The sequence below is a fragment of the Anopheles arabiensis genome, chromosome 3 (genome assembly GCF_016920715.1).
Source record: "Anopheles arabiensis isolate DONGOLA chromosome 3, AaraD3, whole genome shotgun sequence".
NCBI classification, from domain to species: Eukaryota; Metazoa; Arthropoda; class Insecta; order Diptera; family Culicidae; genus Anopheles; species Anopheles arabiensis.
In genome coordinates this window covers 47,569,412-47,581,159 of record NC_053518.1, presented here as the reverse complement: position 1 = coordinate 47,581,159, position 11,748 = coordinate 47,569,412, and the positions used below count along the sequence as shown (strand labels likewise).

The window sequence follows — 11,748 nt, the reverse complement described above, 5'->3', positions numbered from 1 at the left end:
CTGGAGCGCATCCACGACTCCGATCCGACTCCGACTATTGTTAGTCCGCTTCCAACTTCGGCAAAATGGAACAACTAGATCCACCTGGAGTCGGAGTCGCCCAGAGTCGGAGTCGGATCGGAGTCGTTCGGAGTTGTCCAGAGTCGTTCGGAGTCGTCCGGAGACGTCCGGAGTCGTCCGGAGTCGTCGGAGTCATTCGGAGTCGTTCGGAGTCGTTCGGAGTCGTTCGGAGTCGTTTGGAGTCGATCGGAGTCGAAGTCGTTCCGAGTCGTCCGGAGTCATTCGGAGTTGACCGGAATTGGAGTTGGTCGGAGTCAACAGGAGCCTTTGTGCTTGTGATCAGACATTTCCTTTCCTTGTGTTTTTTAGTCTTTCACTTTGCGCGTGCACTTGTTAACCGCGTGCACTCCGGGCGACTCCGAACGACTCTGGACGACTCCGAACGACTCTGAACGATTCCGAACGACTCTAGATGATGCAGGGCGGACCTACCTTCCGGAGTCGATTCCGAATTAATCGGAGTCGGATTGGAGTCGACTCCAGTTTTTTGCCAACTTTACCCATCACTAGTGCAAACGCATCGGCCTGACTATCTGCATTTAGAAATGCTTCTGTTTGTCATTTTGTCAATGCAGGAGCTCACAGCCCAATTCATAGACGGTGCCGCGGTTAATCGATGAAATTATACTACAAACCTGAGCGTTCTTTTAGACTCCAATTTGAATTTTAAACAGCACATCGATTACGTTGTAGCTAGAGGAAACCAACGACTTGGCCTGGCTATTCGTAAAACTAAAGAATATCTCGATCCTATGTGCATTAACACTGTCCACAGTAATATCATTCGCTCGGTCTTGAAATATTCGTGCGTAGTCTGAGGATCAACTAAAGCTTCTTCAATTGTTCAACTTGAGGCGATTCAACGAAAGCTCCCCAGCGATATACTCTATGACTACTTCCCTGGCAGGATCGCAATAACCTTCCTTCGTATGCTGCGCAGTGCCGTATTCTAGCCCTTGCGTCTCTTTCGGTTAGAAGACGCAATGCACAGTGCTCTTTTATCGCTGGCCTGCTAAATGGCTCTATCGAGCCATCGCATAGATATCTTCGCACTATCCCAACCACTTAGGTCAAGAGAGACTCTACGGGTTGTTCAACCCCGATCCAGCGCCTGTCGGTCCGGCCCGATGTTCGGCATGTCGGCTGGTATTCAACACTTTTTGGGATTATTTTGATTGAAATATTAATTTTAATAATATATTTAATAATCCAGTGCTTCAAAGAACGTCTTGGGCTTCTACCATTGCCGCAATGACCTGTGATAAAAGGCTTAATTTTGCTGTGTAATTTTGTACTATAACGCATCTTAATTAGGCCGTATAACCCGATGAAGATTAACTAACAAATAATTTTAATCTTCTTCTTTTGTCAGTAACTAAACTATTGACTATAACCAAAGCAGACTGGTCAGTCCTACGTATGGGGGCCAGGTGCATTCGGCATGTTGTTAAGTCGTGGGAGTTGACGATTGTATCACCAGACCGGGCCGAATTAATTGAGTTTTATTGACACATTTTATAACTTTTCAACACTATGGAGTAAATAGTAACATAGATTCAGATTCAGAACAGTAAGAAGGTTTTAAAATTTTGCTTTTTTGTTTATGATCCGTTTGTTAAGACAAGAGTTTTTTTCAACTTCAAATAATTATATTGTTACAACAGCGATGTTATATAATTATTCGTTTATGTAAACATGAATACATAAAAAGATAAAGAAAGTCGCGTTTCACTTTCTTCGCGAAAATGATTAAGACATATGTTCGTAGGTGTTATTTAAGTTTAAATATGAAAACATTTTACACTCCGTATTAAGGACACACACAAATGTTAACCGTAGAGACAAAGGTAATGAAAAAATATAATTTCCTTTATGAAAAGGAAATATATTTCGCTAAATACATGATATAAAATTCTTAAAAATTAAAAAAAAACACATCTATTCTGTGAAAAAATCGTTAAAGTTTAAAAATGAAAGGTCGAAATATAGGAGGATATACTTATTCACTTGCTTGAAACCGATTCTCGATTTCATCTGCCCATACGTTATCGATCGAGCAGGGAACAATAATTTATCAATAATTTATAATTTATAACAATGTTATTTAATCTTAACGAATGAATGAAGTATCAAAATGAAAGATATCCAATCATGTAAATTGAATAAATTCAACAGCATGTTTGCAATTCTTTACTTACTTATTTAGTGTTTTACGGTGGCGGTCTACTGCTTAAGTATTCAGAATCGGGTTCCCATGGTATAGTCCAATGTTCTTAAAGCTCTTCTGTTCGTTGACCGGAGTTGACCGGAGTCCATTTTGATCATTTTGACTTTAGCCTTCAGTTAAAGGGTGAACGTTTAACTGTCCTTTTGATGGTACTAAAATACTAACTAAATATATCAAATTCCTGCACCATGCCAATATAAAATCAGGCTATATGATGTTTTGATTTAAGGTCTACAAAGTCATGGTGAATACGATGGCTGGGGCATGTCAAGAGGATGCCGGACTCATGCCCCACCAAGAAGGTGTTCGATAGCGATCCCCAGTTTGGCATAAGACGCAGGGGAGCACAACGAACTCGATGGCTGGATCAGGTGAAGCGAGACCTGTCGGAGATCGGGTGTCTGCATGGACGGGAGGCTGCTGCCAGGGACTGTGCATCCTGGAGAATTACTGTTGTCCGGGTCAGTGGATATTCATGTCTGAAAGGGTCCATAAAATCACTGAAACCTTCAAAGAAATAATATTATTGGACATTTATGAATTTAGCTAATGATTTTTCTATTCCCGAGAGAAATTAAGAATTTAATAGATGTAAATGTAAGTCTAAATAATGTGTTACCTTACTCTAAACTGGGTTTTAACTGCTCTTTCAGCTATAAATGGTTATGACCTTATATGTTTATAGTGAAGCTCTTCGTCGACCATTATTTTATTTAAATATTTTAATGTACTCTAATCGAGTCTAATATGCAAAACAAAAACCAACAATAATCTTTTCCACAAATCATTTTATAAGAAAAGTCACTACTCGATAGCTTCTTTTATCCACCAGCTCGATCAATTTATTGAAAATTGACTAAAAGCTCTTTTCTCAGCAAGTGTTTGAGTCAATATTTCCAAATTTTCATATCTATCTAATACACCACTGCTATACTTTATTATTTACAAATATATTTTTACATTTTGTAAATCATTGTAACAAAACTCTATTTACACTCTTTTACCACATTCCTTCCTTGTTCAGCTTTGCTTTCATGCGCTCTATCTGTGCTTTGTTTCCATATTTTTCCGCCTCCTCGCGAACTTCAGCATGAGTGATCGCATTCTGTCTTGAGTATTCATCGAGCTGATCTCGTTGAAAAGTGAACGATTTGCTGTAGCAAAACAAAAAAACATATTACATTCCCATACTACATCCAACATGAAATATAACGAATTACTTGATTGCAACAGCCTGCAGCACGATGCCGACTAGCATGAAAATTCCGCAGCATAACACAATCGTCCAATTGCTGACCTTTTTCACCCCCTTTATTCCGTAGTAGGGCTGTTCCTCATTGCTATAATGCATCGTATTCGCCGCCCATGGTCTATAAGTAGAATTTGTGAAGAGATTTACGTAGCTCGGGATAGAGAACAATGACGACGCAAGTTTCAATACCTATGGAACACCTGATTGCCAGGATTCTTGCTAAGCGATAGTTCATAATCATAAGCTGCTCTGCTTTCCGGTTTGCTGAGAACTTTGTACGCTTCCAGAAGCTCCACAAACGATTTTTTGTCATATTTTGCCTGGTTGCTTACATTCGCATCAGGATGTAGCTGTAACGCGAAAAGGAAAATTGAAACAGCAACGAGTGAATTTTCTCCAAATAAACAACACTTCCATTCGACTTCATACTTCTTTCGAAAGCTGAATGAAAGCTGTTCGAACGTCCCTCGCTGAGCAGTTCGGTTGTAGCTTTAACACATTGTAGTGCGTTCGATGTGTATACCTGCAATGGTAAATGTGGAGCATGTAAAATGGGCTACACGTTTTCTTTTTTTAAGCTACGCCAACGGTAATTTACCTCACTTGTGCCTGCAAAACTTTGTAAACTGCATTGCTATGGGAAACTTTGAACATCGCTTTCCGCTGTTACGTCGAATTGTGCAAGATTTGGCTCAGAATCTGAGGTAGTTGTTTGTTTCAAAACCTTCGACAGTTTAAAGTCGGCGATAGAACATAGGGTGTAAGTACCAGATTCTACCCGCCAGGCGCCTCTATTTATCTAATATTCGTTCCGGTTGATTGCGTTGATTTTGGTTTGGTTCGGTGCGGTATTTATTTTTATTTTACAGCTTTTGCTTTGTTGTTGTTACATCTGTCATTCTCACAACAGGTCCATCTCCCCAAAGGCCAGGGGTGACCAACTTGGCAGCACATGGAATTATGCCCATGCCGTGGGATTGCATTTTATTTTTGCTTTTCTTACTTTTTTCTTGCAAGTATTTGTTTTACTTGGATTTATGCATTGTCCAAGCTGATTCCATATTTACAAATTCTATTTATCCTGTTTGCTCTCCCAGAAATAAATTTGAAACGAAAATTAACGTGTTTTAAAACTGTTATACACTATTTTCCCAAACCATGCATACTGTTCGAAACAATCCTATGAAATGAACGAAAACCCCTGCATTATCGATTTTTTTTAGTTGAACTGTCATCACCCTTCGGCATTCGGCGAGCGATGTCAAAATTTTCACGATGAAAACAAATAGGGAGCATTTCGGTTTTAATCTGCAAAAATAATATTTCATCTGCCTGTGATCCATTTTTAGGAAATAAAACCAAATTTCTTGGCATACTTCGCAACCCGGTAAAAATAAATCATGCGTTTACCGAATAAGCATTCTTTAGTTTAACTCTACAAGCGTGGAGTGGAAGTTAGCGGGCTCAGTTTTGTTTAACCCAGTGTTGGTGTTCTATTTATTATTTTTACCAGCGTACCAGAATTGCGAAATTATAGACGTAGTGTATTAAATCTTACCGGTCTGTAATCCGCGTAGAAAAGCTAGATATGAATAATTATATCAAATTCATGGAGGTCCTAGGGAATGTTAAGGTAACCCTTCATCATGTATTGCGAATGTATCACGATGATTAACGATTGAGATTAACAAACTTTTTTTTTAAATTTTGCAGCATTTAAAACGGACCGGATGGGTTTTGAGAAAGGTTAAAGATTGCGAAACCGTATCGGGTCACATGTACCGAATGGCGATGATGTCATTTTTTCTAGAAGATAGTCACGGTTTGGACAGGATCCGTGTAATGGAAATGTGTAAGCAAACGTTATGCTTGCAATTTAACATTCCGATCGTGTCATTGTAATTTACTTTTCTTTCTCTGTCCGTTAAGCCCTCGTGCATGATCTGGCGGAAGGAATCGTGGGCGATATAACACCGTACTGCGGTGTTTCGCGCGAGGAAAAATTGCTCAAAGAATTTTCCGCCATGACAGAGATAGCCAGTTTACTTGGCCCTAACAAGGATAAGATGTTGGCGCTGTTCAACGTAAGTAATGCCGAATCTGTACATTGAGAACTTGTTCCAACTATTCGCATAACGATAACTATTGACTATTGACAGGAATATGAGGAAGGCAAGACACCAGAGGCAAAGTTCGTGAAAGATCTCGACCGGCTCGACATGGTGATGCAGGCATACGAATACGAGAAACGGGACAGTTGTCCACAAAAACTGCAGGAGTTTTTTGATTCGACGGAAAATAAATTTTCCCATCCTTTGGTTGTTGACATCGTGAATGCGATTAAGGAACAGCGCGCCAAAGCTGCTTCAACGGTTGTAGACAATCCAAATCGTTAAGTGAAGGAGCCGAAGATAGTAGTCATGAAATAAATGAAAGTGACTGAAGAAACGTGTAATGTCGAACGTTCACTTGGAAATATCGCTTTTGTGTGTAAAAAATTTAAAAAATAATGGAGAAAACAATATCACTCCAAATTTAGGTTCGTTTTCATAAAAATCATACATACTTTGCGAATTTCAGTGGTAAAAATCACTATAAATTAATCTGTTTTCAAATGTAACTTCCAAATTAAAGCATTTCTATTTTGAAGCAAATTCCTTCCACGAAATGTCAATTTCCTTGACCACCAGTCTATTAATGTGCACACAGTTCGCAAGTAGGAGAAACGTTCAGCGGCGAAGCGTCGGGCTTTTGATTGCTGATTTACATTCCGAAACAAATAGATAACTGCAACCTGTGAAAAAGATTGAAAACTGCAGTGAAAAGGCAAGGGCCATCGTTTCGATCTCTATCGTGCTGTCGTGCTTAGTGTGTTTCTGCAGAAAGGTACGTTAACAGCTAGTAAAACGCACTAAATTCCAGCCGATCGGTTCGACTGAGAATGTACTGCGCCCCGTACAGTTCCGCATGGGAGCTTTGTGTGAGATAAGATGTGTCGCCAGCCAAAAATAATGCATGAAACCATTAGTGTGAAAGGATGAAATGGATAAAGTGTCCGTTTGCTGATTAGATTATGCCCGATAAGCAGACCTTTGCATACATTCTCGTGGTTGCAGCTTCGTCGAACGCACATGCTTACGGGCGGGTGAAAGCGGGTGTCGCGAAGGGGAAGCCGGTGTGGATTTTTTTTTGTTCGTGGTGTGCAGCGTCTGTCACGTTTTCCGACAAATGTCAGTTGTCGGATGGCAAATGACAGTGCGGAAGCGCCCATGACAGCTTGGTGTTGGTGTTGGAAATCATCGTCCGTGCAAAGTGAAAAAGAAAAGGTTTTTGGTTTTGTTCTTTCTCAACTGAACGGCTGAAAGTGTGAAAATCGTGCAAATCGTTTTGCTAGCCTGACGCATAGCTGCAGCGTAAAGTATTTGATCGTAGGTGTTTTTACGCCGGAGCAACGGTTCACCGACCCGTCCGTCGCGGCCTAATTAGCGACCGAATCATCCATCGGTTCGCGATACGATCGTATTTATTTTTTGCCTCTTCCTGCACCCGTAACCTATCTTGTGCGTTGCTCTTCGGGCTCAGTTTGTCGTGGTCCATAGCCTTTTTCGGTGTAGTGTGAAGCTCCATCCATCGATAGATAAGAGGAGTGTGGTGATTCGGTTTGAGGTAGTGTCGCGGTACAGGCGACTACGAAGAGGATAAGAAAACGGAGCACTCCGGATCCGGCCATCGGAAGTTGTCGTGGATGTTCTTGCGTATCCTTTTTCGTGTAAATACTGCACTCCAGTGTGCGTCGCCTGCCAGATGTACTGCTGCTGGGATAAAAAGCTTTTCTCGCAGAATGCACCTCCCTACCATCGTTTCGAAAGACGGCAACACAACAGATTCTAGTCCAGTGTCCGCTACTGATTGTTTCTGTTGTGTCCGTGCATGTCCATTATGCGCGTGTTGTCGTATTCGCCTTTCGTGCACTTTCCATATCATTGCCCTGTATTGTTGCCGCTCACCTTCACTGCATGCGCATTGCACTGCAACTGTTCGGCATACTAGATGGTCACGGTGACCTTAAAGAACGGTATAGGGCTGCTGAAAAAATCATACTTTTAGTGTTTTCGGCTATTGCTCGTGGGACGCTTTGCTTAATTGGCTGGTGTGTCATCTGACGTTGTGTGTAAAAAGCGAGTATTTTTGCACGGTGCAAAAATACTGTCGTCATCGGGAAAAGTTCCGAGAAAAGCTGCTCCCCATAACCTAGAAAGTGTAGCATTGTTAAGCTGTTGTTTTGGAACGGCGGCCCGAATGGGTCAAAAGTCGTATGACTATAATATTCCGATCGTTCCGACTGTTGCTTGCTCTTTGTATTCGTGTTTAGCTTGTTTGTTTGTTGCTAGTTCTCATTCTCAAACGACTTACTAATCTTATCAAACACAAACACAATCCAGCCATTTCATCGGAACTCTTGCTGCAATGTTTTACACATGTTTGTGCTAGCGAGATCACTACCTCAGCTTTGATTTACCATAGCAACAAAACAGTAGAACACCGGCAATAATAACCTATGATCATAATTCTCCTACTTCGTACATTATCAATCAATTATGTAAATGTAACAACGCTCTAGTAAAGTGCGGCATTAGCGGATGTGCTGATATTCGTTCGACTTTTTCAGCTTTTAACTGTTTGTTTAATTAATTCTTCTAGTGCTGTAACGATAAAGACATGAGTGCATTGAACAAATCCACTGGCCTAACGGAGAATGGAGGGTTACATAATGACCGCGTGGCAATACTGGACGCCGGATCACAGTACGGGAAGGTTCGTTACAGCTCATTAGAAACCACAAATCTTCGATCCTACCTTTTAAAACTAAATTTCCGTATTTCCCTTTTGTATTACACAGGTAATCGACCGAAAGGTGCGCGAACTCAATGTAAAATCAGATATTTTACCTCTGGAAACATCTGCCTTAAAACTCAAAGAACTCGGCTACCGAGCAGTTGTTATATCCGGTGGACCCAACTCTGTCTACGCCGAGGATGCGCCAAAGTATGATCCCGATATTTTTAAGTTAGGCTTACCGATACTAGGTAAGTAAGCAATGAGACATCTGTTAAGCAAATACTAACTGTTTTGCTGCAGCGTGGTATGGCACTAAAACAACGTAATTCGATAAACCTGTTTACTCTCTTTTTTCCTCCCACAGGTATTTGCTATGGAATGCAAATTATCAACAAAGAGTTTGATGGAACCGTACAGAAAAAGGACATCCGCGAAGACGGCGAACATGCGATAGAGGTTGAAGAAAGCTGTCCATTGTTCAAGTGAGTGGTACTATTTGTTGCGATCTCAAACTGAGTACAGTACAGGAGGAATAAGAAAAGGATCATCTCCTCAGTGTACGATGATCTTTGATACAATTCTCCGAGAGCATAATGTAAACCAGGAACAACTTTCCGGCTTGTAAGATTATTGCAGAAAGCTACACCTGGTTGAACATTTTATCTATGAGGCCAAGGGATGTTCTGTATCTCGTGGCCAGCATTGGGAGAAAGTAGTTTATTTTATAAAATTATCGAAAATATTGATGATAAACTTTGCGTCAATTTTTTTTTTACGTTTCCAGACGCATGCAGCGTTCACAAAAGGTTTTGCTCACTCACGGCGATAGTATCGATCGAGTAGGAAGCAAGCTGAAGGTGGGAGCTTATTCCTCAAACCGCATCGTTGCCGCGGTTTACAACGAACAACTGCGTATTTACGGTGTGCAGTTTCATCCGGAGGTAGCTATCTTCGTCTGCGTAAAACGAATAATGGAAACACGTTCCACTCGTTCGTCATGTATATTAAACGCAACGCTTCTTTTCACACAGGTTGACCTAACTGTGAACGGCAAACAGATGCTCTCTAATTTCCTGATGGACATTGCGGGTATGCAGCCGAACTTTACGATGCGTAATCGCGAAGAAGAATGCATTGCGTACATTAGGGAGCATGTGGGTAACAGTAAGGTGTTGGTAAGTATTGCTCGTCTGTCTTGGAAACACCTTTCAATCACATTCCATTGATATGACGGTTCTCTCACCTCTTCAGCTGCTGGTAAGTGGTGGTGTGGATTCTACTGTTTGTGCAGCATTGCTAAGACATGCCTTAAAACCGGATCAAGTCATTGCCGTTCACATCGATAATGGTAATTGATTTAAATGAACTCGCGCTGCCATCCTCAAATTCTAACGGTATGGTGTTTGTTTGCTTGCTTTTTCAAGGTTTTATGCGCCTGAATGAGAGTGCGAATGTGGAAAAATCGTTGCGTGAGCTGGGGGTCGATTTGTTCGTAAAGAATGCGATCTACAAGTTCATGAAGGGTACGACCACAATCAAACTTCCCGGTTCCTTATATAATCAGGACACACAGATGCTGTGCCAGACGATCAGTCCGGAGGACAAGCGCAAGATTATTGGCGATGTTTTCGTGAAGGTGTCCAACGACGTGCTGCGCGAGATGAATCTGAACGCGGACGAAGTGTACTTGGCTCAGGGTACCCTTCGGCCCGACCTTATCGAATCCGCCTCCACGTTGGTTAGCGCGAAAGCCGACACGATCAAGACGCATCACAATGATACAGAACTGATACGGAAGCTGCGGGAGGCAGGGCGTGTGATTGAGCCGTTACGAGACTTTCACAAGGATGAAGTGCGACAATTAGGCTACTCGCTGGGACTGCCGGCTCATTTGGTCGAGCGGCATCCCTTCCCCGGTCCCGGGCTAGCCATCCGAGTGCTCTGCGCTGAGGAAGCATTCATGAAAGACTATTCAGAGACGCAAGTAAGTAATTGCTAGCAAATGCGAAATGTCTGTGCAATGAAGTTAATAACAACTGTTTGTTTGATGTAGGTCATCGTTAAAGTGATAGTGGACTATAAAAATAAGCTTGAGAAAAATCACGCCCTGTTGAACCGTGTTTCCGGAACAACCACCAAGGAAGATCAACAGCAGCTTTGCCGTATATCTAGTAACATCAAATTGAATGCTACTCTACTGCCAATAAGAAGCGTAGGGGTTCAAGGTATATTGTGATAGAATGGGCCGTTGAAGATCAGACAAATGATTTAATCTTGATTATTATTTCAGGCGATAAACGTTCTTACAGCTACGCGGTGGGTCTCTCGAGCAAAGATGTTCCAAATTGGCAAGACATGCTCTTCCTAGCCAAGCTAATACCGCGTATTCTGCACAATGTAAATAGAGTATGCTATATCTTTGGGGATGTTGTCCAGTATCCGGTGCAGGACATAACCCACACACTCCTTACAGAAAGCGTCGTTTGTCAGCTACGTCAAGCTGATAGCATCGTTAATAAGGTAGTCGAAGATATACGTTTTTTTAAAACAAACATAAATCTAAAAATGATCTTTGATATGATATTTTCAGATTTTGATGGAACACGAATGTATGCGTAAAATTTCTCAAATGCCTGTCATCCTGATACCAATCCACTTCGATCGAGATCCGGCGCAAAAAACCCCATCCTGCATGCGATCGGTAGTGTTGCGACCTTTCGTTACAAACGATTTCATGACCGGTGTGCCAGCGATTCCCGGAACCGATAGGTTACCGACAAATGTGAGTATAACTCGTTCAGTTTGATGTAACGAGATAGTTCGAAAGGTAATCTTAAGCGAAAATGTATTTATTGATTACTGCGTTTTCGAACTGTTGCTACAGGTACTACACAAAATGGTAGATGAATTGTCCAACATGCCGGGAATCTCTCGAGTACTGCTAGACCTGACGTCGAAACCACCAGGGACAACCGAGTGGGAATGATTCCCCTTATATCAGACATCCTTTCCCCTGTACGTGCACCAACTTCGCCACCAATCTGATAATGAACGATTAACAGATTAAACGAAGAAATATCACCAGCATCATTGTAGACAGCGCCGTCTGCGCTGTCGTTTGCATTATTTGCCGCTGTTATTGTTGCTATTCCCGCACGCGCTAAGCGCATTCCTTTGGATTATTTAGGCAAACATCAAGACAACTATCACTCACACACACACACACACACACACACACACACACACACACACACACACACACACACACACATACACCACAAAACGGTCTTGGAAACGTTTCCCGAACTTAAGTTTTTCGTATTTTTCATTACCGACCACTGTTATGTCTCTTATATCTGTTAATCTAATA

General features: G+C 41.7%; 3 protein-coding genes across 4 annotated transcripts; 2 read left to right on the top strand and 1 right to left on the bottom strand.

Moving 5' to 3' along the window:
- Nucleotides 1-3,188: 3,188 nt before the first annotated feature.
- Nucleotides 3,189-4,443, bottom strand: LOC120904314 (dnaJ-like protein 60). Its single transcript, XM_040314226.1, has 5 exons — nt 4,138-4,443; nt 3,969-4,062; nt 3,729-3,889; nt 3,508-3,657; nt 3,189-3,441 (listed from the first exon to the last, which is right to left on the bottom strand). Exons 1-5 carry the CDS (start codon nt 4,191-4,193, stop codon nt 3,288-3,290), a joined length of 615 nt encoding a protein of 204 aa, XP_040170160.1. The 5' UTR covers nt 4,194-4,443; the 3' UTR covers nt 3,189-3,287.
- A 342-nt stretch (nt 4,444-4,785) lies between these two features.
- On the top strand, nt 4,786-6,015 carry LOC120904315 (5'-deoxynucleotidase HDDC2). Its single transcript, XM_040314228.1, has 5 exons — nt 4,786-4,926; nt 5,053-5,172; nt 5,253-5,391; nt 5,469-5,623; nt 5,699-6,015. Exons 2-5 carry the CDS (start codon nt 5,128-5,130, stop codon nt 5,933-5,935), a joined length of 576 nt encoding a protein of 191 aa, XP_040170162.1. The 5' UTR covers nt 4,786-4,926; nt 5,053-5,127; the 3' UTR covers nt 5,936-6,015.
- A 747-nt stretch (nt 6,016-6,762) lies between these two features.
- Nucleotides 6,763-11,379, top strand: LOC120904313 (GMP synthase [glutamine-hydrolyzing]). 2 transcript variants are annotated; one of them, XM_040314224.1, is made up of 12 exons: nt 6,763-6,865; nt 8,241-8,354; nt 8,440-8,626; nt 8,743-8,860; nt 9,163-9,319; nt 9,410-9,553; nt 9,630-9,726; nt 9,803-10,362; nt 10,432-10,603; nt 10,669-10,898; nt 10,969-11,160; nt 11,263-11,379. In XM_040314224.1, the coding sequence occupies exons 1-12, from the start codon at nt 6,782-6,784 to the stop codon at nt 11,362-11,364; spliced, it is 2,157 nt and encodes a 718-aa protein (XP_040170158.1). In that variant the 5' UTR covers nt 6,763-6,781; the 3' UTR covers nt 11,365-11,379. The 2 variants fall into 2 exon arrangements, with proteins under 2 accessions (XP_040170158.1, XP_040170159.1); XM_040314225.1 differs by lacking the exon at nt 6,763-6,865 and adding an exon at nt 7,196-7,308.
- Nucleotides 11,380-11,748: the final 369 nt, after the last annotated feature.

What these genes read in the sequence shown, in the direction of transcription:
- LOC120904314 (XM_040314226.1), bottom strand. Translation starts at nt 4,193, where the DNA reads ATGTTCAAAGTTTCCCATAGCAATGCAGTTTACAAAGTTTTGCAGGCA. An exon ending in GTTTTGCAGGCACAAGTGAG is followed by an intron (nt 4,063 to 4,137) that starts GTAAATTACCGT and finishes TTACCATTGCAG; the next exon opens with GTATACACATCGAACGCACT. An exon ending in TCATTCAGCTTTCGAAAGAA is followed by an intron (nt 3,890 to 3,968) that starts GTATGAAGTCGA and finishes TTCGCGTTACAG; the next exon opens with CTACATCCTGATGCGAATGT.
- LOC120904315 (XM_040314228.1), top strand. Translation starts at nt 5,128, where the DNA reads ATGAATAATTATATCAAATTCATGGAGGTCCTAGGGAATGTTAAG. An exon ending in AGGTCCTAGGGAATGTTAAG is followed by an intron (nt 5,173 to 5,252) that starts GTAACCCTTCAT and finishes TAAATTTTGCAG; the next exon opens with CATTTAAAACGGACCGGATG. An exon ending in GATCCGTGTAATGGAAATGT is followed by an intron (nt 5,392 to 5,468) that starts GTAAGCAAACGT and finishes CTGTCCGTTAAG; the next exon opens with CCCTCGTGCATGATCTGGCG.
- LOC120904313 (XM_040314224.1), top strand. Translation starts at nt 6,782, where the DNA reads ATGGCAAATGACAGTGCGGAAGCGCCCATGACAGCTTGGTGTTGGTGT. An exon ending in GTTAGGCTTACCGATACTAG is followed by an intron (nt 8,627 to 8,742) that starts GTAAGTAAGCAA and finishes TTCCTCCCACAG; the next exon opens with GTATTTGCTATGGAATGCAA. An exon ending in TGCCGTTCACATCGATAATG is followed by an intron (nt 9,727 to 9,802) that starts GTAATTGATTTA and finishes TGCTTTTTCAAG; the next exon opens with GTTTTATGCGCCTGAATGAG.